This window comes from Sinohyriopsis cumingii, chromosome 3, assembly GCF_028554795.1.
Source record: "Sinohyriopsis cumingii isolate HCF-2022 chromosome 3, ASM2855479v2, whole genome shotgun sequence".
In the NCBI taxonomy this organism is placed as follows: domain Eukaryota; kingdom Metazoa; phylum Mollusca; class Bivalvia; order Unionida; family Unionidae; genus Sinohyriopsis; species Sinohyriopsis cumingii.
Window position 1 is genome coordinate 28,424,666 of NC_142963.1, and position 23,443 is coordinate 28,448,108.

At 34.0% G+C, this 23,443-nt stretch overlaps 1 protein-coding gene across 1 annotated transcript in view; it reads right to left on the minus strand.

Moving 5' to 3' along the window:
* Window positions 1–23,056, minus strand: part of LOC149802599 (uncharacterized) — a 91,167-nt gene extending 68,111 nt beyond the window's left edge. The window contains exons 1-3 of the mRNA XM_089951877.1: window positions 22,957–23,056; window positions 14,376–14,984; window positions 5,979–6,138 (exon numbers count right to left, since the gene is read on the minus strand). Coding sequence (XP_089808003.1) covers window positions 5,979–6,138; window positions 14,376–14,895 — 680 coding nt within the window. The 5' untranslated portion in view covers window positions 14,896–14,984; window positions 22,957–23,056. The remainder of the gene's footprint in view (window positions 1–5,978; window positions 6,139–14,375; window positions 14,985–22,956) is intronic.
* Between the last annotated feature and the right edge of the window lie 387 nt (window positions 23,057–23,443).

Consider the following 23,443-nt stretch of genomic DNA (forward strand, 5'->3'; position numbering starts at 1 on the left):
ATGGGTGGAATGTGTGAATAAAGTTTCATGTCAAATCTCAAAGTGGTTTAGGAGTAATGATAACAAGCTTGTACTAATGGATGGACAGATGACCAATGTCATGAGCTCTTCTGTTCTGTGACCAGTAGAGCTAATACAGTTGGTCAGGTCAAAGGGAAAACTCCACAAATATTTTCTCATTATCTGATACATCTAAATACTGAAAATGAAAATGAAATGCAGAAACACACTTCCATAGGGAAAATAAATAATTTAATCTTTTGAAAACTGTCTATGTGTTCAGCACCACAATATTACTGAATAAAATATACAAACAATATGAAAACAAAATTTTCAAATGGTTCATTAAATCATGGTGTTTGTTTGTGTTCATTGCAAACAACAGCTTAGAATGTTGTCTAAAAAATTATTCTCAAAATTTTAAATAATTTAATTTTTTAAACCCTCAGATATACTTGTTTTTAAAATTAAAACTGCACTTACTGTTGTTTGTAAGTCAATGTTAATTTCCTACCCATGAAACTATTATTATATAAAACACAATGTTGTGATTGTTGGAACTTTTACTTGGAGACAGATCAGTTAGCTTCATCTTCACTTAAAAGTACAAACACCAGTTACCATTTTACTGTCAATTTCACAGTAAATATGGAATACATCTAAAATATTTTTCTCTTTGGCAATAGTTTTATTTGCTAAATCGCAAGGTATAGGGTCATACCATAGCTAATATTTTCTTAAATGGAAGTCAGAAATGCAGATGTCAGCATCATATCACTCAGATGTACATTGGCCTGTACAGACAGCACTGTACAGAAGGCTATATTATTTTAGTTCATGACCAACTTTTGAACAGAAACATTCGAAATGTAGAGGTTGAGAAGTTTTCTGTTATTATCAAACTTACTACTTCCTGTTCTTTTATGTGCAAGGTACATGTATACTTTGATAATTACAATAATTAATTAATTTTTCCTCCCTCAATTTTTAAAAAAGTATTCGGTTTATTTGGGAATCATCTTTACTCAGGATATCAAATGACCTTCTGTGGCTGGAGTGTGTGTGTGATTTGGACTTTTAAAGTAGCTTTAACAATTTTTCAGTCATATCACTACAATGTCTGCAGTGTGGCAGTTTATAGTGATATCTTGCACAGGGGCATCGTGCCGCAGACATTAGCATGATGTCCCACCCAGTCGCATTATCCTGACACCACGCCGACCAGTCCTAACACTAACATATTAATGGTGAGCACCAAGCATGGCTGCTGTTGGTACCATTTTAAAAAGTCTTTGGTATGACCTGGCCAGGGATCGAACCTACGACCTCCCACATCTGAGGCGGATGCTCTAACCACTAGGCCACCACAGCGGTTCCTTCTGAGGCTTGGAACTATAAGGCAGGGATAGTTTTCCTGGTGGAAGTTAAACTAGATTGTTTACAGAAGCCCTGAAACAATTTCACACCTGTTGTAATGTACTCACAAGCTTAGGTCAAATACCTATGCACAAGTTATAGTTAATAGAATTATTTTGTTAAGATTGAATATTAATTTCTTATCAGAAATTCATAATGTTCACATTTTTGAGCATCTGAATGTCAGTCAAAACATCAGCCCTGTTGGAAATGTCTGAAATAGATAACAAAGTCTGTAGGTCTGGTCTTTGTAAGTGAATACAATTTGTCATCTGATCATGAAAGTGCATTTTGAGGTTTCTGAATTGCTTTCACATCCGCATGAAAATAAAAATGGATTGACGGTGTGGCATAGACTTCAAAGCTCGAGTGTTTCAGTCTAACTGACCTATACCATAAACAGTGACAATGTCCAAGTACCATCCCAGCACATAGAATCTGGGTTAAATAGTTTCTGTCAACAGGTTACAACAGTTGTTTGCATCTGAATATAACTAGATTTTGTCTGGCTTGGTGATCTGATGAAATCTGTTGAGTTTTGAACGTCAACAACTGCATTTTCATTAGAAATTTGCTTGTTGGGGGAAGTTTGATTTCTTTCCAGACAATTTTGAAAATGGTCATGAAACAGCAGTGATAAGACCAACAGAAACTCTAAGTGCATAAAAATGAATCTACACTTTAAAAATGGTTGTGGTAGTGTGGTCATGTTTTCCTGCTCACATAAGGCAGGGGTCAAGCTAGACTTGAACTGTAGGAAGAAGTGACTTCCCCTTTTGACCAGAACAGGAAGAAGTGAGAGCTCATCAGGGTGAAGTGGATGTGAAGCAAGAAATGCAATATATATATATATATATATATATATATATATATATATATCAGGGCTCGAATTTAACACAAATTTCTTTGTAGCCAGAAGGAATAGTATATTGAGAAATTTACTAGTCCTGCCAAATCTTACTAGTCCTATTCACAAAACAATGTCACACAGCTTTCATGTACAATTACCAATTCAATTTTAAAGTTCGAACAACCTGCAACAAAACTGGATGTTTTCTGTGTGTTTGCTTTTGCGAACTGCGTACACCAGTTACACCACATAATGTTCCTTTCCTCGTCATAATTCAGCCATTCCCTGTCTTTTGTCCATTTCTTCTGAAACTTTCCATTATGCTTTTCCCTATCATAAGAATTATTCCTCATCATTCTCATTCAACATTTGCTTTTTTTTTCCGGTGGCTGAACACCTTCTATTAAATGCCACATTTTGCCTGTCTTATAAGGAGGGAATTGTGCCTTGTTTTAAAATACGAGATGTTATAGTATAGCTGACGTGAATTATTTAAAGCAAGAAAAGGAATGGCAGTGTCCTTTATATAAGAAAGTCAGAGCAAGAAACACGTTTCAAAGTACATGTCTTTGCCCCCTCCCACAATTAAATGGCCACTCCCAAACAAAGATTTAACTTCAGCGGATGTTCTGCATGATCAAAGCAGTGGCAAATGTAAACACTGTTATAAAATATTAGCATCAGAAGATAGTGTTAGTTTCAGCTTGGAAAAGGTGTGTTCCCATCAAACGAAGCCATATGACACTCGGCGTGTTGTATTTATCAGCTCCAATTACAGTATCATAAGTCATAAGTTTGGTAATTGTTCCTAATTAATCGAACCTCAATGTATTGTTGAAATTAATAATAAGGCGGAAAATTTTCAAATCTTAGATGCACATGCTCAGAGATTTTAATTCCCAACAAATGTACGGCATTGTGCTTGGATATCTCCACGTGTATTGAATTATTTGTTCATTCTAGAAAAAGTAGTTGTATGGAAAGGATAACACAATCGTATTAAATTGATCTAATTCTTATAATTATTTCGATGGAAATGTAAAATATGTAGTTTCCTGTAGTGACTATTGGAGCGTTTGGGTAGCAAGCAAAAAAAAAAGAACCTTAAACAAAAAAGCGTGCAAACTAATTTCTTTGAATAGTTTTTGCCATGTTCTTTTGTGTGGTATACCGCTTTGTAGTTTGTTACTGTGGTCGAGTGAATAAAGTGTGATACCACGTCGTTTTTTCATTGAATTTGTTATCAGATTAATTAAGATCAATTACCGAACTTATGTTGTTAATGATGGGATCATAATTTGTGCTGTTAAGTGAAATGCACAAAATTGAATGGATGGATTCTTGTTATAGAAATGCACCTTTCTGAGGCAGAAATTGACTTCATCTTCCCATGCTAATATTTTATGACTGTTTACAATGGCCACTGCTTTGATTCTACAGAACATCTGCTAAGTCAAGTCTTTATTAGGGAATGGTGTAAAGAAACGCTGACTATTGATAACTGAAACTTACTAGCCCATCGGACTATTAACATTATGAAAGTTACTAGTCTGACAGGAAATCTGCTAGCCTCAGGCTAATTTTGAGCCCTGAATATATATATATATATATATATATATATATATATATATGTGTGTGTGTGTGTGTGTATTCTCTTATTTGAATTATGCCCTCTATTTCTCAGTATTCATATTTGCACTGGATTGAACCAATACTTTATTTTCAAGTAGACATATTTTTAAAGTTATTTTGGCCATACGACTCTAAAAGAGAATAATAGAAACCACATTGAAACAAACTTTAACAGAGTAACCAGATTACATTATTGTAATTGCAAGTTAGTAAAAATGCTTAATCAGCCACCCTTAATCAATTTTGTTTCTTGTTTTTTTGTTATACTTTCTAAAAGTTCACAATAACAACACTTTCAGAGATTTCTAAACATGTCTGAAACAACTCTTTTACCAGGTACATGAGGACAAAGGCACATGTGTCTTCAGATCATACTGTCTGTTCTCATATCTTTGTTACTGAGAAAACATTACTATAAATATCCATACATAACACCCTAAAATGCATAAAATTACATACATGGTTCCTTTATTGTCAAGATATGAACTAAACCCTTCTTTCCAACCAAATCAACACAGATATGAGTACATCTATTTTTAGAAGAAGGGTTTTTGTAATGTAACCACTCACTTTATATAACTTCATTACAATTGTCCATTGATAGGACTGCAAATGTATGGTTTACTTATTTGTCTACATACTCATAGTAATTTTATGCTTTGGTTAAACAGTATATGCTTAGCTGCTTTATTCCATATTTTCACAAATACGAGTCAAGTCAGAAAACAACTCTGACCTTACAATGCTTCTCTCGAATTCTACAACATAGCATTGTCCCACATGTTTGTGACTTATATAATTGCATTTTAAAGTTAAATCTTAATTAAACACAATACCAAGGCTTTGCTTTATATGACTTTTATATTTTACTGAATGTATTTGCCCGATGATTTACGAAGACAGACAATCTAATAAGCAATGTCTGCTATTATTTCCCAGTTAGCCCTGGTTCACTTACATTACAGTTTCAACCTAATTTTATGATGAAAAAGTGTACAAGAGGCAGTTAAAATATCCAGATCACCAATTAAGTTCTTAAAACACAAATTGCTATTTACATACTGATGTTAAAGTTCCGAAACACAAATTTGTATGTGCTTACCATCAAAGGATTACATAAGGAAATTGGAAAGTGATAGTGGCTACATAGCTTACTCAGGAAAGGGTTAATGGTCAATCAGCTATCAAAACACATGCATGTGAATGTGCAAGAGTTTGTTTGTCAGAATAATAATGGATATAAAAACAAGACCTAGCTACTGATGGCTTAACGAGTACATTTCGCTACAACACAATATTGGAATTAACCTAGCCAAGGCGAGGGGGCTTCTAAAAAAGTATGGTCAGTCAATGTGCCTCTAAAAAAATCACAGGGCAAAGTTGTTTTTGCTTTTTTAACAGAAAATGGCAAAGCTAACATTTTTTTAGGTGACTTAGTCGCCCACATTGCCTGGTAGCATGACCCCTGTTAACGGCTATTGGGTATCTAAACAAAACTACTAAATATTACATTTTGGGAAACAATATGGCAAGTAACCATTTTCTAAGTGTCTATAACTAAAAACTGAAAACAGAATGCTGGCATATTCCAATTTAAAGTTAATAAACAAAACAGATTTTTTCTCATTCTTAACAAAACATTGAAAAATTCATCTACAGTGTGACAAGGGAAAGAAACAATTACGTTGCCTCTTTATATAAACTTCATATTGCATGTTCAAAATGGGATCCATGGTAGATTAAAAAGTAAAGTGTTGGACCCAATCCAAAGGTTCAATACCTGTTTATGTCAGCCTGGGTACGCTGCAATTAGCTCCCATTTCCTTGGCAAGATTTAGACAAAATCTTGCAGTTAAAAAGTGATCAACATCTTTGAAAAACACTATAACTTTGAACTGCAAGTGTTTAGATAAGCTCAAAACATTACATTTTGCTGATTTGTTTTTGCATCCTAAGTAAAAAATCAGTGATAGCAATGGACGTAGGGAAAGCTACATTTCTTTCTTAAAACTGGCCAGAATATTCACTAAATTAATATACACCACAATAATGGTGGTCACATAATTAATGTAATTCATACCCCTCATGCCTGGCCCTTTCTTTTTCCTTGCTTAAAAGACCCTCTTCTTTCTTTTCAAAAGTCAATGTATAGCCTTTACTGTAGTTTAAAATGTCTTTCATCTGATCACTGTCCAAGTCCTCCAGCCTTAATGGTCCTATGTTCACAGTGATGGTGGCCACTAGAAGAAAAAGTATACTTATTTCAATTTCTGAAATCAACTCTGAGAACATTAAAATATTATTTAAGTGCTAGTGTATTACAGTCTCAGACCACTCCATGCTGTCAAAAAACACTTCAAATAGCCAAACAGAAGAAATGTTAGACACTTTCTCAAATTATGTGGCACATTTTTATATCATCAAAAATTCTTTTTAGAATAAAATATCTACCTATTAACCATATTTTTCATTCAACTTAACAGAACATCTTCAAGATGCAATATACTTATTCCCCTTCAAGGTCCACACTATGAGAATATGTGATTGCAAAATTCAAACAAATTTTCTCACAATCACCCCCAAAATGTCAATGTCAACCTGAAAAAGCATGCATATTATTTGCAATCCTAACCTTTGCTAACTTTTTTAAACTCCTATAAATAGAAAATCAACACCCACCCATAAATTTCCTATTTTTATATAGATCCTGTCTACATATCATTCTCAACTGAGCTATCGTCAAAAATGGCACTCAAGAGTCCATCTGTCCTTCAAGTAAATGGCCAACCAATCAGGTTGCAAACCAAACATGAATCAATGGATTGTAATGATAACAGACTATAAAGTTATCCATAACAATGGTCTCATGCATACATCCATCACTGTATTTCATGTAATTTTTCATATACCACCAAGCCATAAAAATAATAATTAATTCAATCATATTTTTTCATACACAAAATTTAATATTTTTTTGGTCATCCTATTACTTTTTATACATAAAACGATCCATTGTGATAAAAAAAGTACAGCCCTTTAAATTTTACAGCTAAGAATAAGAGATAAAATCATTGTTTTAGTTGCATTTTTTAAAATATATATTATTTTTTTTCATTTTGTTAAAATTGAAGACATATTCCCATTTCAAACAGATTCAAAAATATACCAAAGTTCGATTTAGGTACATCAATTGACCAGGGTATTGTTCTGATAAGCAAATTATGAGTAGTGACTAACTTTGGGCATCTTCTTAACGGTGGCATTGAATAGTGAAACGAAGGTTCATGCAATATAACAATCGTTGTTTATAATCATGCATGTAGGTCAACGATAATATCTTTCTTTTATTTTTGTATTTTGCGACATATTTTTATGTTTTTATTTGCATCACATTTCAAATGGCATCAACAACAAAAATGCTGATGTATCACTTAGATATGCAAAACGACCAATTTATTCATTGCTGAGTATATTTGGTATAATCCCATATGAGAAATATAAATATTTGTTTCCTCAATGAAACACAAATCTGAATTATATGTTATCTGCATGTAAATGTGTATATGAGGCATATAATAAAGAAAATGAAGAAAAAAACATTCACCAATTAAGTGTGTAGAAAGCCCTGTATTCAGCTTACTCAGAAAAGGCAAATGTTTTGTTAACTGAGAATCTATTCACATTCATAATATTGCCCTTCTTCGTTTTTTGTATCAGCGAGAAATTATAATGATTGATGTATTTGTTCTGTTGTTTGTCATTACAATATATACCGCTATTCATTAACAGCTGGACAACATTGTCTTGACCATGTCAGTCAGTGTAACAAAGAAATGCACACATTTGAAAATGAATTCAGAAGCCATTTGAGTTTATTTATCCAGTAAAATTAATAGCTCAGTACAGGAAAACTTGAAGACCACAGACCACTGGGCAATTAATTGTATTGTCTCAATATAGTAATGCAGGAAAAAAAAACCAGTTTTAATCATAAATGCAAAAGTCATTGACTCTGTGAGTTTGATTTATATATAGTTAATATCTTCAAAGATCTTGGTAATTTGTCTTCATTATTAAGTTTCTTCAAACCCCTGCCAAAGGGAGAGACTTTTATCCCACCACCACCTTAATGCACTGAACCACCAAACAAAAGGCAGAAAATTAGACCTGGATGGCCCAGAAAAGACAAAGGTGAAGCCCATCACCTGTCTGTTACTTTAGTTACCAAGACTGCCAATGTAAAAGATGACGCTGAACTGCACAAATCAAATATTGATGCAGCAGATAAAGATACTACTGAAAAGGTGCCCATTGTTGCTGAAAAACCTACTAAGCCTGCAGTAGACAAGCTGGACTACAGCAAAAATTTTTGGATATAAGCCAGTTTCCTGGTACTGCAAAGTCACCAGTAAGAGGAAAGTATCAGAAATAGGACACATACAAAAAAAAAAAAAAAAGAATTGTTGAGGAAGCAAAACTATGTGGAATTAGGCCCATAGCTGCAAAGTACAACCTTACACCAAGAACTTTTTCAAGCTGAATGAAAACAGATTTTTAAAAAAATATTCAAAAGACAAAGAAAGGATCTATCCCAGGTGCCAGCCGACCCTTGACGTGTTCGCATGAGAAAGAGCAGGAAATTTTATCCTGATTACTGTGTATGCGGGACCATCACGTGCCTGTAACAACTGAGATGTTACAAAATTATGCTACTGCAGTTATTCAGGAGTAAAATCTAAAGTTTCAAGGCTCAAGAGGATGGGTTGATGGATTTTTCAAGCAAAATGGACTTGCACTGAGATGTAGAACTTCAATATCTCAAAAACTACATTGAAATCTAGAGGAAAAACTAGACTGCTTTACCAGAGATGCCTGGCATCTGGTGACTTGTTGACACCCATGATAATCTTTTGGGGGAAAAGAAACTTAAAAAATCTAAAAAATCCCGAACGGAGTTGTAGTGAAAGTTCAACAAAAAGCATGGACGGATGAACACCTAATGTTGGGTTGAATCATACTGATGAAGTTTGAAAAGTACACATAAAGCATGCACCTTCTCTCCTAGTGCTGGATTCAGTCCGTGGCCATTTGACTGATGGAGTAAAAAACTCTTGAAAAAATCCAGAACAACAACGGCAGTAATCCCTGGTGGATACATCCACTGGATGTATATCTAAATAAGCTTTCAAGGGACTGCTGCAAACAAAATGGACAACGTACATGCAGGACCAGGCTTCCAAAAATAATGCAACCAGGGAAGCTAATGAGGCAACCAAAAAATTCTAGCCCCTTCAAAGCAGCAGATGATTGACTGGATTTTTGAAGTGAAGAATTAAAGAACAAAAAAGACATGATGATCAGTAGCTTCAAAGTTACTGGCCTTTCAAATGTAATAAATGGTAGAGAGGACCACTACATAGGGAGTGATAATGAAGCTCCATTTGAAAGTCTTTCTAGTGATGAAGAATGTGATAGGTTTGAGGGTTTGAGCTAAAGACTTGTAAAACTCTTGAAAATTATGAATGTTTTATTGCATCATGTTTTTGCATTTGTGGGGTGCATTTGTCCAATGTTGGATCACAAATTATATCCTTGAAAATAACGTGTTTATAATACAAAAATACTTTTTATACACATTGCTCTGTTGTTCTCTCTCTCTCTCTCTTAAATTCATTTGCCATTTTTTTTCCAACTGGCTTCAGAACAAGTATCTGTAGATTAATATTGTTCGTGAGCTAATGGGCTTGTCATACACATTTTCAATACCCCATGGGTAGCCTCATTTCCCTAGATAAAGCCTCCTTAATATGCTCTGTAATGGTGAATCTGGTCTCCAATCCAGCATTTACTGGAAAAGACCAAGCTAAAGGTCAAGCCTATACAGTAAAACCTGTCATGAGCGACCTCTGCTATGAGCGACCACCTGTCATTTCCGACCACAATCGTAATGCACGGATCAATTTTACTATATAAACGCTCTGTTATGAACGACCACCTGCTGAACGCGACCAGCGACCGCGATTTCTTGGCAAGATATGCATTTTGACACTGCTATGAACGACCGCATCGCCAAAAATCAAAACAGATTGACACCACTGACCTTAACTTAATCCTTTGTAAACACTAGAGCTCGGGATAAATGTAGTATGCAAACAAAGTGCACATTAAATAACACTATAGTTGAACAACCATATATCGGGATAAACACCTCAAACAATCATTTAATCCTTTGTAACAAAGACTGCATAAATAGCAAAGATTGCTCTAATAAAGTATTTAAAAATAATTTGTCTTGCTACAGTACCAGTTTTGTGAAATTTACAACTCCAGCGTACGGTGTCATTTGTAAACTGCAGTAAACCAGACTAAAGTACATGTCACTAACCGCCATTGTAGTGCCGAAGTCATGTGAATAGCCAGTAAGAGTAACATCAAAGGGAGTAATGATGGATATACGCAGTCAATTTAGAGGTTTGTATTTTTTCTTTATCTGTATGAAAACTCACAAAACGCCGGTAGTCCTTATGTCCAAGTGAGAAATCGTTTGAAAGGGCTTCAGTGTTGGTTTGAGTACGTCGTTTGCTTTCCAGTTAATCCATAATGCCTGGAGGGTGAATGAGCTCATTGTCTTTAATACCAGTAAGTGAGAATCATTTCCGGATTTTTTTAAAATTATTTTTTATTTCTTTTGTTAGTGTTTCACCAAGCCACAATCTGTTTACGTGGGTGCAGATGGTCGGAACATTTGTTTATCGAGCTATAACGCTGTTGATTTAAACTTCGTCTCAGAATAAATGTACAGTATTGTTTCCTGATGAGTTAATTATGTCTTTTGGTTTCATTCATTGGTACATAATATATATTTATTCCACAATTCCCCAAAACCTGATCAAAACCGATAGTCTTTATAACGTCAACACTAATAACAACGGCAGAATCTCCGCTGAAAAAAAGAAAAATTTTAACACTGGAAGAAAGGATTAATGTCATTGAAAGCAATGAAAAAGGCGAGACCACTCGCAAAATAGCAGTCAGCTTAAGCGTCGGTAAAACGCAAGTTCAAAATGTAATCAAAGACAAGAAGTCCATTAGAAACGAATGGCAGAAAGGTGCACAAGCACAGAGGAAATATGCCGCGGCACGACGGACAGTTTACGGAGATCTGAACGAGCGAGTATGGGAGTGGTTTTGTGTCGCAAGGAGTAAAAACATACCAGTAAGTGGGAAGTTGATTCATGAAAGGGCAATAATTGAGATACATGTTCAGACCAAATAGCTGAGTAAAACATGTCAACAAAGAAGTATAATGGATTTCTTTAAAAAAACAAGTGAATAAGTGTATAAAATAAGATATATACATCATATCTAACTGTTAATTTTTTGTATATATTAATGTGATGTTGAAATATAAATTTTATTCTCGTTTGATAGATGTATATCTTTATTATATAAAGATATTTTGAGAGGAATGCGTGCATTATTTAACAAGATTCATGAATAAAGGATATGATACATGTACAGTGAGTATGGGTATTATTTATTTTTCAACAATGCTAACTATTGACCCTGAAAACCAGTCCATTTTCACACACCTCTTATGAGAGACCACCTGTCTTGAGAGACCGCTTTTGGTTGGCAGAAGGGGCAGTCTCTCATAACAGGTTTTACTGTACAATCAGCATGTATATTACATCTGCATAGCCATGTGGCACAGTGACAATGGATCTCATAATTACAACCAAAAGGATTTATTTATTCAGGTTTTAATTGCCAATGGAATATAATAGTGCCCTTGTAGTGTTTACATAAGGAATAACAAAGCTGTATCGATGTCACTTTTTGCTGATTATGCTGATACCGCATATAGCCGATACAGATTATTTTAAGAAACTGACTGTTCTACAGTTAGTGAAAGCACTAGCATTTGATTGAGAAGTAAACCATGCCCTATTTTTGTTATAACTAACAATGCCTAAAATGGGTGCAGATTTATGTTAACAGTTCAAATGTGGTTACAAGCTACCATACAAGCTACCATATTTCCCACATTTTATAACCCATCTTATTTCTTATTGTTAACTCATATATGCAAATAAAACTCTTTACTAAATAACATACTTATTCCGAATTAGTTTTTGGGGGCACATATGCTCTGTGATGTTTCTGAATTCCTTCTTTTAATTTAATGATGGTAAGCAATGCTTTTTATATATACAGTACAGTAATGCCAGGTCAAGTTGACTCCTGTAAGTTTCATTGGTGGGAATGGAGATCATAATTTGCTTGTCAAGAAAAAATCTACAGCATTGAGTTATCATTCCTGGAATTTAGGAAGCAATCCATTAACAAGCAAAGCATGTAAAGTGCGGCAAAAATAAATGTCAGAACTCCTGGTTGATGGAGATGTACGCTGTGAAGCTAGCCATAAAAAAAAGGGGGGGGGGGGGGCATTTAATTCCTGAATGCATGAAATTGATGGTCACATTATACGTCACTTATCCTACACCGCAAAGTACAATCATAGGGTTTTAGTATTAAAATGTCATTATCTAAATAAAGTTTCTTACAAAACTATTATCTGGAAATTAATATACATGATATAGATTTGCTTAATACCTGACGTTTCTTTTAAAAAAAAGAGAGAGACTGAAGGAAAGTAGATATTTTAAATTTAATAATGCATTTATTTCAGGAGCCAACAGTTAGACCCATGTACTAACGGTGATGCGCAATGCGAAGACCATGGAAGTAGTGCAAAACAGTCATGTAATGATTTATTTTGTAATATTATGGCCGTATTGCTTGTTGTCAATAAAGTAATAACTATCCCAGCTTTTACAATTTTCATTGCCTATTACATTAATAGTTTTGGAAAAATACTCACTACTTATTCTTGCGACATTTTTTGAAAATTGGCAACAAAATATTGAGATTGGCGATTTTTTTTTTGCCAACAACTTTAAAAGCCTGGACCATCCCTGTAATATGTATGCTGGAAGTTCAACAACCACACAAGGCCTCATTTGCTGACTGGCTGCTGTGATTGGGATGAGTGCATGCATGGTACGGATAATTTGTTGTGAGCAGACAATCAGTGGTAGTTTACAGCAAGCGTGTTAAAAAGTATTTACTTTTAAGAAAATACTGTCTTTCAATTAACCCCCAAAATCAGATGTTTATTCCTTAATTTCCACTATTTAATTCTGATTTAACATTCAAGCCATGTCAAGATGAATGTTATGACTAAATTTATATTTTGGAAATTTTATTACATTGGCACTGATTATTTCTGCTGATACTGAATCAGCCAGATTATGAGTATGGCCGATTAATCGGTACAGCTTTACAGGTAACTGAACAATAAAGATTATTTATTCTCTCTCTCTCTCATAATAACAATCTGATTCTTGAGTTGAGAGCAGAATGAGACAGAAGCGTACATTAGTTTTGTACATTAGGTTGTAGAGTGTCATGTGTTCCGCAGGCCTTGTTAGGTATGATCCCTTTACTTTTCGTACACGGTAATTACCACAAAATGATAATTATTTATTTTACATATCATTTTTTTTAAAACTGAAATTAATGATTTTTTTGTGTATGAAAAATAACATGAACTACGGTAAAATGACAAAAAGATGACTATTCATGCAAGGTACACAGACAGCCCATGTCCTGCTGACAATCCTCCACTCCATAGGAGGATGTATTCACATCAAATGGACATGGTCTTTCATCACAACAAAGATTAAGCTAAACAAATGCAACAGCTATGCATTACTTTTAAAATCTCTGGGCTCAAACCTTTTGTTAAACATATAGCAATATTCACCAGCATTAACAATGATGCAGGGGCAGGGCCATTATATATTATTTCTAAAAATATACCCTGGTTGTGATGCAACAATTCAGAGATGTATAGATCATTTCGACATTTTTTATAAAAGCATTGTTGCCAAAAGCATATAATCAATTCAAAATATTTACATTGTAAAAGTTACTTGTAATTTTCAACTATCATGAAAAATTATTAGCCATTTACCTATTATTTATGTGTATCGATATGTATCATACCATATGTTGCCTATTGTTATACACATTGAAATGTAGCCTATTTTTTTACCCTACTGATTATGTAATTCACCAGCTAATGTACAAAACTTAATTCTCAATAAGTATAATGACCCTTTATGTGAGCATACCTGCACATTTCGCTATTGAATAGGGGGCCAACAAATCTTATAAAAAAAAAACAGGGAATAATAAATTTCTTCGCCTGGGCTACTATATATCATGAAATTTTAAAACAAAAATAAACATACAAATTAATTTACAAAGGAAAATAATTTTGTGAATGACATAAAAGGTAAAAGGACTGTCCTGAAAGCTAATTCCGTGACTTTTTTGGACTGGATTACCAGGTTCTCTTCCTGGAATCCCACATCTGATTCCTAAATTGTCAGACTCTGTGCATGCTTACATATTGGGTGATCTGGTCTTTCTGATCGGGCTTCCTTATCTTCATCCATTTTTTCAGTATCCTCTTCCTCAGCCAACTCCTTCTCTCTTTGTGTTTCTGTGGATTCATCCAGCTTCTGAACAACATCATCTTCATCCATAACTATCGCTTCTTCAATTTTAGTTTCAGTTTCTTCTTCTCTAATTTCTTCATTGTTTCCTTTACTTTCCTGTTGTTCTCCTGCCTCGTCTGACAAGACTTTTTCGTTTAACACTGCTTCATACAAGTCCTGCTCTTTGTGCTCTTCAGACATAGTAGTATTTGTATTTTCCTCATTTTTCAATTCTACTGAATTCACTTGTACACATCCCGTCTCTGAAGACTCAGCAGATTCAAATGCTTCTACTTTGATAGCAGCATTTGTACTCTCCACATTTTCCTCATTTTTCAATTCCACTGAATTTACTTGTACAGTCTCTGTCTCCAAAGACTCTCCAGATTCAGGTGCTTCTACTTCGATAGTAGATGCCTCCTCTGCCATTTTGCTGCTATTTATGTCAGACCTATTATTCGGAGTTGACTGAACAGTGGATCTGTGATCAGCAGATTATCTTCAGTTTCTGGGAAGACCTGGAAAAAAAATCAAAACACAAATTGTATTGATCCATATTCTTAAGCCATGATACAACGGCAGTCAAGTCGTAAAGTACCACAAAGTAAACACAAAGGAAGATCAAGTAGGAAGAAAAAAAACATAAAAGAAATACCACAAAAAACAGAAGTTCCTTAAATAAACTGACATACTACTACTGTCCGAAAAGAGTTTACAGGAATTTAACTGTTCCCACTGCTATCTTGGGTTATGAATTTATGTACCCAGAAAGTCACTAAACACGAGTACAACTCAAACACTGGGGGTGCATACTGTGAAGAAATAAAATAAAACCACAGCACTTAGTAAAGCAAAAAAATAAATAAATAAATATGAATTTCACAACTTCTTTGCATGTAGTACTTTAGAAATGTATTGCTAATGTACAGATGTATTCCATAGCACAGTATTTAAAACCTCAAAATAATAGAAAACTTCTTTCTTTATATAAAATAAATGGATCGTCATATCAGCATGGGTTGTTACTCAAAGACGTCTTATGTCTATCTAGTACTAAAAGAAAATGGTACTACAAAGACATCCATGGTTCTGCAAAGGATTTTTAAAACTGCTTTGAGGACACCTTCCTTGGAAAAATATCCAGCCCCATTAGTCCCAGTCCTAAAAATTAGGAGTCCCAATAATTAAACTTTTTCAAGCCAATATTTCTAAATATGTGTCTAGTTGTATGTACATGTCATCAGATTGCCAATGCTCATTCATTATGAAATATTTAGAACTTGGGCAAATACAATGTATGCATGGTTCTGGTTACCCAAAGTAGCCTATTTATTTTCCTGCAACCCTACAATTTTTTGGGAGGGAAGGCAGTGTTTTACCTAACCATTCGTCAAACATGCAGACTTTTCCGATTTGACACACAAAAATAGTCACCAGTATGTAAAATGATGCACCACCATGTTACATTTTACTCATTAACAAAAAACAAAGGTTTGGTCTAAAAATCGTCACCAGTAGGTAAATTGACGCACCCCAATATTATGTTCTGCTGATTAAAACAAAATTAAGGTTTGGTCTAACTACTTTAATGGCTACATTAAAACTCTCCCACATGGAAAACATGCACACATCAGTTTCTTACTGTAATGTTATTATAACACTACGTTGAAACTGAGTGTGGAGCCTGGAACTGACCTTGTGTGACCTGTAAATGTCATATCATTTGTAGCAACAGGATGTTAGAACCGTATAATCACCATACCCAAGAAAGAGGTGGAAAATAAGCACATGATTTTAAAGTGATTCTCACGAGAAACTATTATTTTATGCACACCTCTGTCATGCATTGAAGCAACAATTTCCATTCGCTCAATTTTATACCTTACGTTGTTCCAATATACTATCAGCATTCGATTGAAAATGGCATCCAAGGCAAAAAAAAATTCAAATTGATCTGAAACAAATAAAATTATCTTTTATCATATAGTATTGTTATCAAACCAGTGGAGCCTTCATCATCCAAAGATAAGGTAACAATTACTCTAGTCCTACATGTAAGACCATGACTTCTGATATTTATGTTGTGGGCGTCAAGGTCTTACAGCCTAACTATCGGCTCTGTGTAGCGTGTCTGACGTCTATTAACATCATTACGAAAGTCAAATTTTCAGGAATATTTCACACAACTGACAACTAAAACAACAATGCTTTTCTACAAATTAAAGTCATAATGTTTTAGTCAGACTTTACTTACTCTGATATCTTTTCTCTAATAACTTCAAATTCTCACAAAAGAAATGGAACTGTTTTTAAGTTTTGTTGGCCTACATTTCACTTGGCTGGGAAGCAAAGAAAGCCAGGAATGCCGAAATCGGGTTGAGTTGAAATATAATTCTTTTAACGAAATGAATAAAAATATCTGATGCCTATTGGAACTGTAAGCAATGGTTCATTTCGTTCAAGAAACATATCCCATACATGTATCTACTTGAACTTACTTTGGCATACCTCGACTACCATCGCACTGCAACAAATTCAAATGTACGTCAATGGAACATAAAAATACATCCATTTGCTAGTATCATATTTTCATTCTGCCAGGATGAAGACAATGCAGTCAGTAAGTATATTAATTACACATAAATTAGTGGAAGAGTGTCGATATAGGCTGCCAAGTGTGTGAGATGTTCCTGAAACTTTGATTACTCATTCCGATGTCAACGGCATCGGAACACGCTATACAAGGCTGTTATTTGGATAGTAAGACATAGCACTAAAACAAAAACAACATGTGCTATGTCTTACATTAGGACTAACGGTTACTCATAAGATAAAAAATGTAGTTTGTGCAGCAATGGTTAAAAACACAGCTGGCTAAGTTTTCAAAAAGAAGTTATGTCAAGTGAAGAATGCGACAGTTAAGATGCCTTTATATTTTGCCATATATGTACAAAGGCTTTAAAAAAAACCACCATGACCAAATGCGCAAAAAACAATAACTTTCAGAACAGTAAACTGGCAAGGCATGCTGAGTTGCAAGAACACACACTGGTGACTGAAGGTACACAACACCAGGCAGATCTGAATGCAGGGTTACAAAAACATTCTTCAAACAAGTCATAGCAGTGAAAGTCCAACTTAAGTGTGTACATTAGCTGAGTGTAGCATAAGACATCCAGTGTTTTAAAATACAAATTTCTGCTTAATTTAATACACGACTTAGCGGCTCCTTGTTCGCACAACCTATTTAAAAATAAACGCTGATATTTCAAGCTACGCTTTGCCAAATCATTTTCCCATGCTACCGCTCGACATGGCAATGATCACGCCCACCTAATATGCAAGAACAATGCACGAATGTAATACTACCTTCTCACTGGCCAACTTAAAATAAGTTATAAATAAATACAGGGCGTCATTTTCTTTTAACTCATGAAAGGACAGTATTCTATTCCACGGGATTTCACTTGCATATTAAGCGGGATAAAGACAACACAGTAAGCATATTAACTACACATATATTAGTGGAAGAGTGTCAATATAGGCGGGTCTCACTAAACACCCCAAGACACCCCAATACTCTCCAAGAACACCTTAAACTTTTCATAATACCTACTTTAAGTTTAAACAGCAGCACAGAAAATCAAAAAAAAAAAACAACAAACAAACAAACAAACAAAAAACTGCGAATATTTAGCAATATCTTGTGTAACAGGAAAAGTAATGAGGGCAGGAGTTGCCAAGGGAAATAACTCCCATTTTGACGAAGAGTGTTCCGGTACAGTAACGTGAATATTTATCAACATTTATAAATAATTAGCAATACCACAAATAAGTCGTTAAATAAATTAAACAAAATAGCAAATGTATTGTATATAAAATTATTTGTTTATCTCAATAGCAATTTAACTATTCCTCTATTCCTTTATTTTGAAAATTATTAACACAGAGCATAAACAATTCAATTCTTCATTTGTTAGTCCTTGTTTAGCATTTCTTGGTCCTCTCGTTGAGAGGCCTTCTTCACTGACCAGGTTTTTGTGCAGTTCCTCTAGCCTTATTAATTAGGGTATATTTTCCATCTTGTGATCTTATGTACTTTGATTTCTGCGTACATTTAATGTCCTTGAGGAACTTTGCGAAAATCTCTGTCTTATGATTTTCGGATTTGCACCTCCAGACACTGTCGTGTATATGGTAAATGTTTTCTTCTTTTGTTAACTGATAATTCCTGCTGTCATGAAGAGCAAATTCTAAGACAATAGGCAACTAAATAATCCAGTTGTTGTTTTATGTAAGAGTTCTTGTGACTAAGTCAAATACTTGAGTAAGTTTTTGGTTCATTAAAAAAAAGCTGATAAATACATTTGATATTAAGTGGGCCTTATTATTGTTTTTTTTATATTTATTTTCTTGAGCACATTAATTTAAAGATTTTAATACACGTCGAAGGAGGCTACTTTTAAATACGTTCGCTGTCAACCAAACCACCCTCACCTCCAAGGGCTAAAAGTCACAGTCAGATATATATATATATATATATATATATATATATATATGGTGGTGGAAACATTTTGGTAGCCGTTGCCTAATACATTATTGTTTATTCCACAATAATTTTGGTCTTTAGCACGTCAACCTTGACTAATGGAATGAACACTTAGTATATACTTTCAGCTAGATCTGTAGCAATATGCTCCATAAAGCTCTTGTAAGTTATGTAAGAAGCGTGTGTGTGCAGAAGGACAGGATCAATACATATTGGATGTTCTTTTGTACTGTTTCCGACAACTATTTGATACATTATATCGTTTTACTCATCAATAACTGAAACGTTATACTTTCATTTTCCTCGTCAATAACTCGTTATGCAATTTATTTGTAAATATAATGCAAAGAAAATAGGTTTTGCTAGAGAATTCAGTAATAAATAAATATGCATTGTTGTTTGATAGTGTTGATAATGGCCTAATTTATGAAAAAGTTAACTTCATATTTTCTTTATTGAAACATTGTTAAGTTATTTTGGTAAAAATAAATGTAAATGCGATAGCTCATATCTTGTTTCTGATTTAAGCTATAACCTTGATATATTAAATAAATGTAAAACGATGAAAATCAACCTTTTATATGCTCTTACTATGCTTGTGAAAACATTAATAACTTCTAAAGTAAACCAGGTATGTGTGTTTCATTGTTTGTATTTCGTCTTTTAATCAGTCTGTAATTTGGGACGAATCAGCCCATAATTTTCGCTGAATAAGCATGGTCCCAATCAGCCATTACCCGAATCAGCCTGATACATAGAGCGGCAAAACTGAAGAGGGGAGACAAATTTTTAGTTGTGTTTTTAAAAAAAATGCCGCTTTCTTTTGAAACGAACAGTGAAGGTACTCATACAGAAAAATACCCTTTGTAAATTGGATTCAGACTATATCTACGAGCTACGACATCTGCACCACTTACAACATATTTAGATAAAGATACAAACGCCCATTTCGTCAATGTAACGGCATCATCTTTACTCAACATATGTCATAGTTTTGGCATGTCCTCTCGATTTGCTATTGAGACAGGCTAATCCATATATTGACATAAAGAATGTAACACATAGAAGACCACTAATTTTATTTATTTCAGTAAATATGTCTTAGTATAAGGAATACATTTTATTTTTGAATATACAGCATAAAAGACACTTCAATTCCAGTCCAGAGACAATTCTCCCCCAATTCATGCATATTTAAAATAATAATTAGCATGAATATTAATTTCCACTAATCACGCCATTATTCATTGACGTCTACAATTAAAGAAGATACCAACACATCTCTAAGTCACCGGAAAAAAATGTCAACAGTTAATTAAAATGAAAGTCACATTTATTAAGTTAATGAATGCATGCTAATCTGAATGAAAATAAATCACATTTACTGCACACTAGAAATTTGCATAAAAAATCCAATTTGTTTTAGAAACAATAATTAGCACACTGCTAATGGCCATTCCCACTAATCACACGGTTATTCATTGATGTCTGCAATTTTAAAAAAAAAGGATAGAAAACAGTCAATTATAATTAAAGTCACTTTTATGAAGTTAATCAATGCACTCTAATTTGAATGAAAAGAAAAAGGTTTGAAAATTAAACGCACCACACGCTTTAAATTTGTACAAACGAGCCACACGGCTGTAAATTTTGGATTAATTTATAGTAATTACAGTTTATATTGTGACATTTCGATCGGATATATTGTGGTACAATATGAACTGAACTGTATTAATTGTGACAATGGCGCTTTATCCTTGTGTACAATATGATAATCATGTCAGGCCTCGTTAGCTTGTTTTGTCTTGTAATATATGCGGGAAATGACAGCATCGCATTTGCGATACAGGTTATTGTAATGATTCATTATCCTTTTCTATTCTTTCAGTCTTCATCTCTTAAATATTTATTTATTTATCTATTTCTGAATTGAGCATACCAAGTAGCATAGATAATGCTTGTATATTCATACATTTTAGATATAAAAGTACATACATACATACATACATATATATATATATATATATATATATATTCCTTCAAGCTTACCAGCTTCATACAGTTATAGAATTTCTTTATTTTTAGAATATAATGTAAATAATTAAATACTGAATCAATTAACGATTAGTAAAAACATCTTACTAATTTCAATATTTCAGGCCGACTCCAACATTGTTTGCAGTAATTGCGAAGTATTAAATGTTTGACTTTAAATACCCCTATATCACGATCTGTCATTTCCAATGTGTTTTATTTCTAAATTAATTATTAATGATCAAATGATCATGAAGTTAGTAGCGAAATCTTCTATACAATAAATCAATAATACGATTATAGGTACATGTAAATTCTTAATAACATTTAGCTTTATTAATTACGGTGTATTTTCCATTTTGTGATTTCATGTACTTTGATTTCTATATACGTTTAATGTCCTTGAGGACGTTTGAGAAAATCTCTGTGTTTTGCTTTTCGGATCTGCACCTCCAGACGCTGTCATGTATGTGGCAAATGTGTTCTTTTTTAGTTAACTGATAATTCCCGCTGTCGTAAAGAGCGCTTCTATCAACCATGAAATGGAGCTGTGTCACACTGAAAAGTTTATGTATTAGATCTTGCGCGTGTTGTGGTTTCCAGTCAAATGGAAAGTTGTAGAATGTTATTGATGGATGCATTGTCATTAGTCAAATCACGCATTCAGTATTTTTGCAGCTATCTTTTTGAAAAATATTTAGATAGTCTTGGTTTCAAGTTATTTATTTATAAAGTATGGTGTAAATGTCGGATGCTGTTCATTGATGACTGTTTCCAAAAGTTCCGATCGACTTTCAAAATCTATTGTAGTATTTGCCTCTGTGATAACACCGGTATCAAATATTTGGGTCATTATTATATCACGTTCACCCTTTTCCACCCATATTTTATTTTGAAGGAAGTGCCTGGCATTATCCTTCAGATGTTTAGTGCAAAGATAGCGTGTAACCGATGTGAATACAGGCTCTATTGGCTTGGTTATACTCTTTTTATCATCACTTCCAAATTCCATCATTTCAGACACTCTTACTTCCACGAACTCAACAACTCTATCTAGCTCTGTAGCAATATGTTCCAGAAAGCTCTTGTAAGTTCTGTAAGAAGCGTCTGTGTACGACACTGATGTAAAATCGAAAGGAATTACAGAGCGACTTTCATTCACAGCTACATAAAATCAAGGGAAATAACTCGGGTGGAGCTTGTAACACTCTTTGGTCATGTATTCTAAACGTCTCTGTCAAAAATGTTGATGCACAATTTAAAATGAAAATTTGTATTTAAACAGTTTGTAACAAAATAAATGAGAGAAGTATGGTACATAGCCATTAAAAAAGGAAATTGTTTAATAATTTTATACAATTAAATATATTTGTTGCATAAGAGTTACTTTCTGTAGGTTATTGGAAATAGGGACATGAACCAATATTATTAATCACTGATGGTAACAATGTATGTATGTGTGCTTTTCTTTTCGCTTCCTAGTGCGTTTTTGAGAGCTTTGGTGCCAATATATGTAATACTGGGGTGTTCTTGGAGAGTCTTGGGGTGCCCTGGGGTGTTTAGAGAGACCGAATATAGGCTGAAAGTGCCAAGTGTGGGAGATATTCCTGAAAGTTTTACTACTCATTCCGATGTCAACCGACATCGCAACATGCTATGCTAGGCAGTTATTTGGGTAACAAAACATAGTACTAAAACAAAAACAACATGTGCTATGTCGTACACTGTAGGACTAGTAAACTGTAAGCAATGATACGAGCCCCTGTGGTCGAAAGTAGGTAGTGGAGGTAGACAATGTGGTCTATTTTAGTACTTATAATAATTCCAATGCACTGCATGTGGAAGAAAAGAAAGATTGACCAGCTGAGGTCACCAAACGTTTTACTTATTCATTAAATCCTTCTTACCTGATAATATAAGCGTGTCTAATTCCTAAGGTTCTTTCTATATCAATTTTCGACCGCCTTGCGTCGATCCAAAAGGAGGCTTCACCCTACTTCCGGTCTGCACTAAAACTTCAGTGGGACTCGGGTCAAGCTTGTTATTTCTGGGACCAATGTAATCCCAGTATAGTTTACGTTGTGTGTCTCTTCTTGTGATGGTGACCCTTGCCTTAGATTTAGGCATTCTTGGTATTTATTTAAAGGAAACTATTTATTTCGTAGTGCATGAATGTTGTAGTATAACTGTCCGTGTGTATTTTGGCGGGTACTGCTAAGCCCGACAAAGCCCCGACAAAGCCACACAAGGCTTCACAAAACAATGCAAAGTCAAATTTTTAAAAAGTGTATTTATATTGTTGATTATATTGATGAATAAATTAACCAAGCCGAAATACTAGTTTTCAACCTATTTATGCAGAATTAAATGACCAAAAAATTGGACGACAATGTT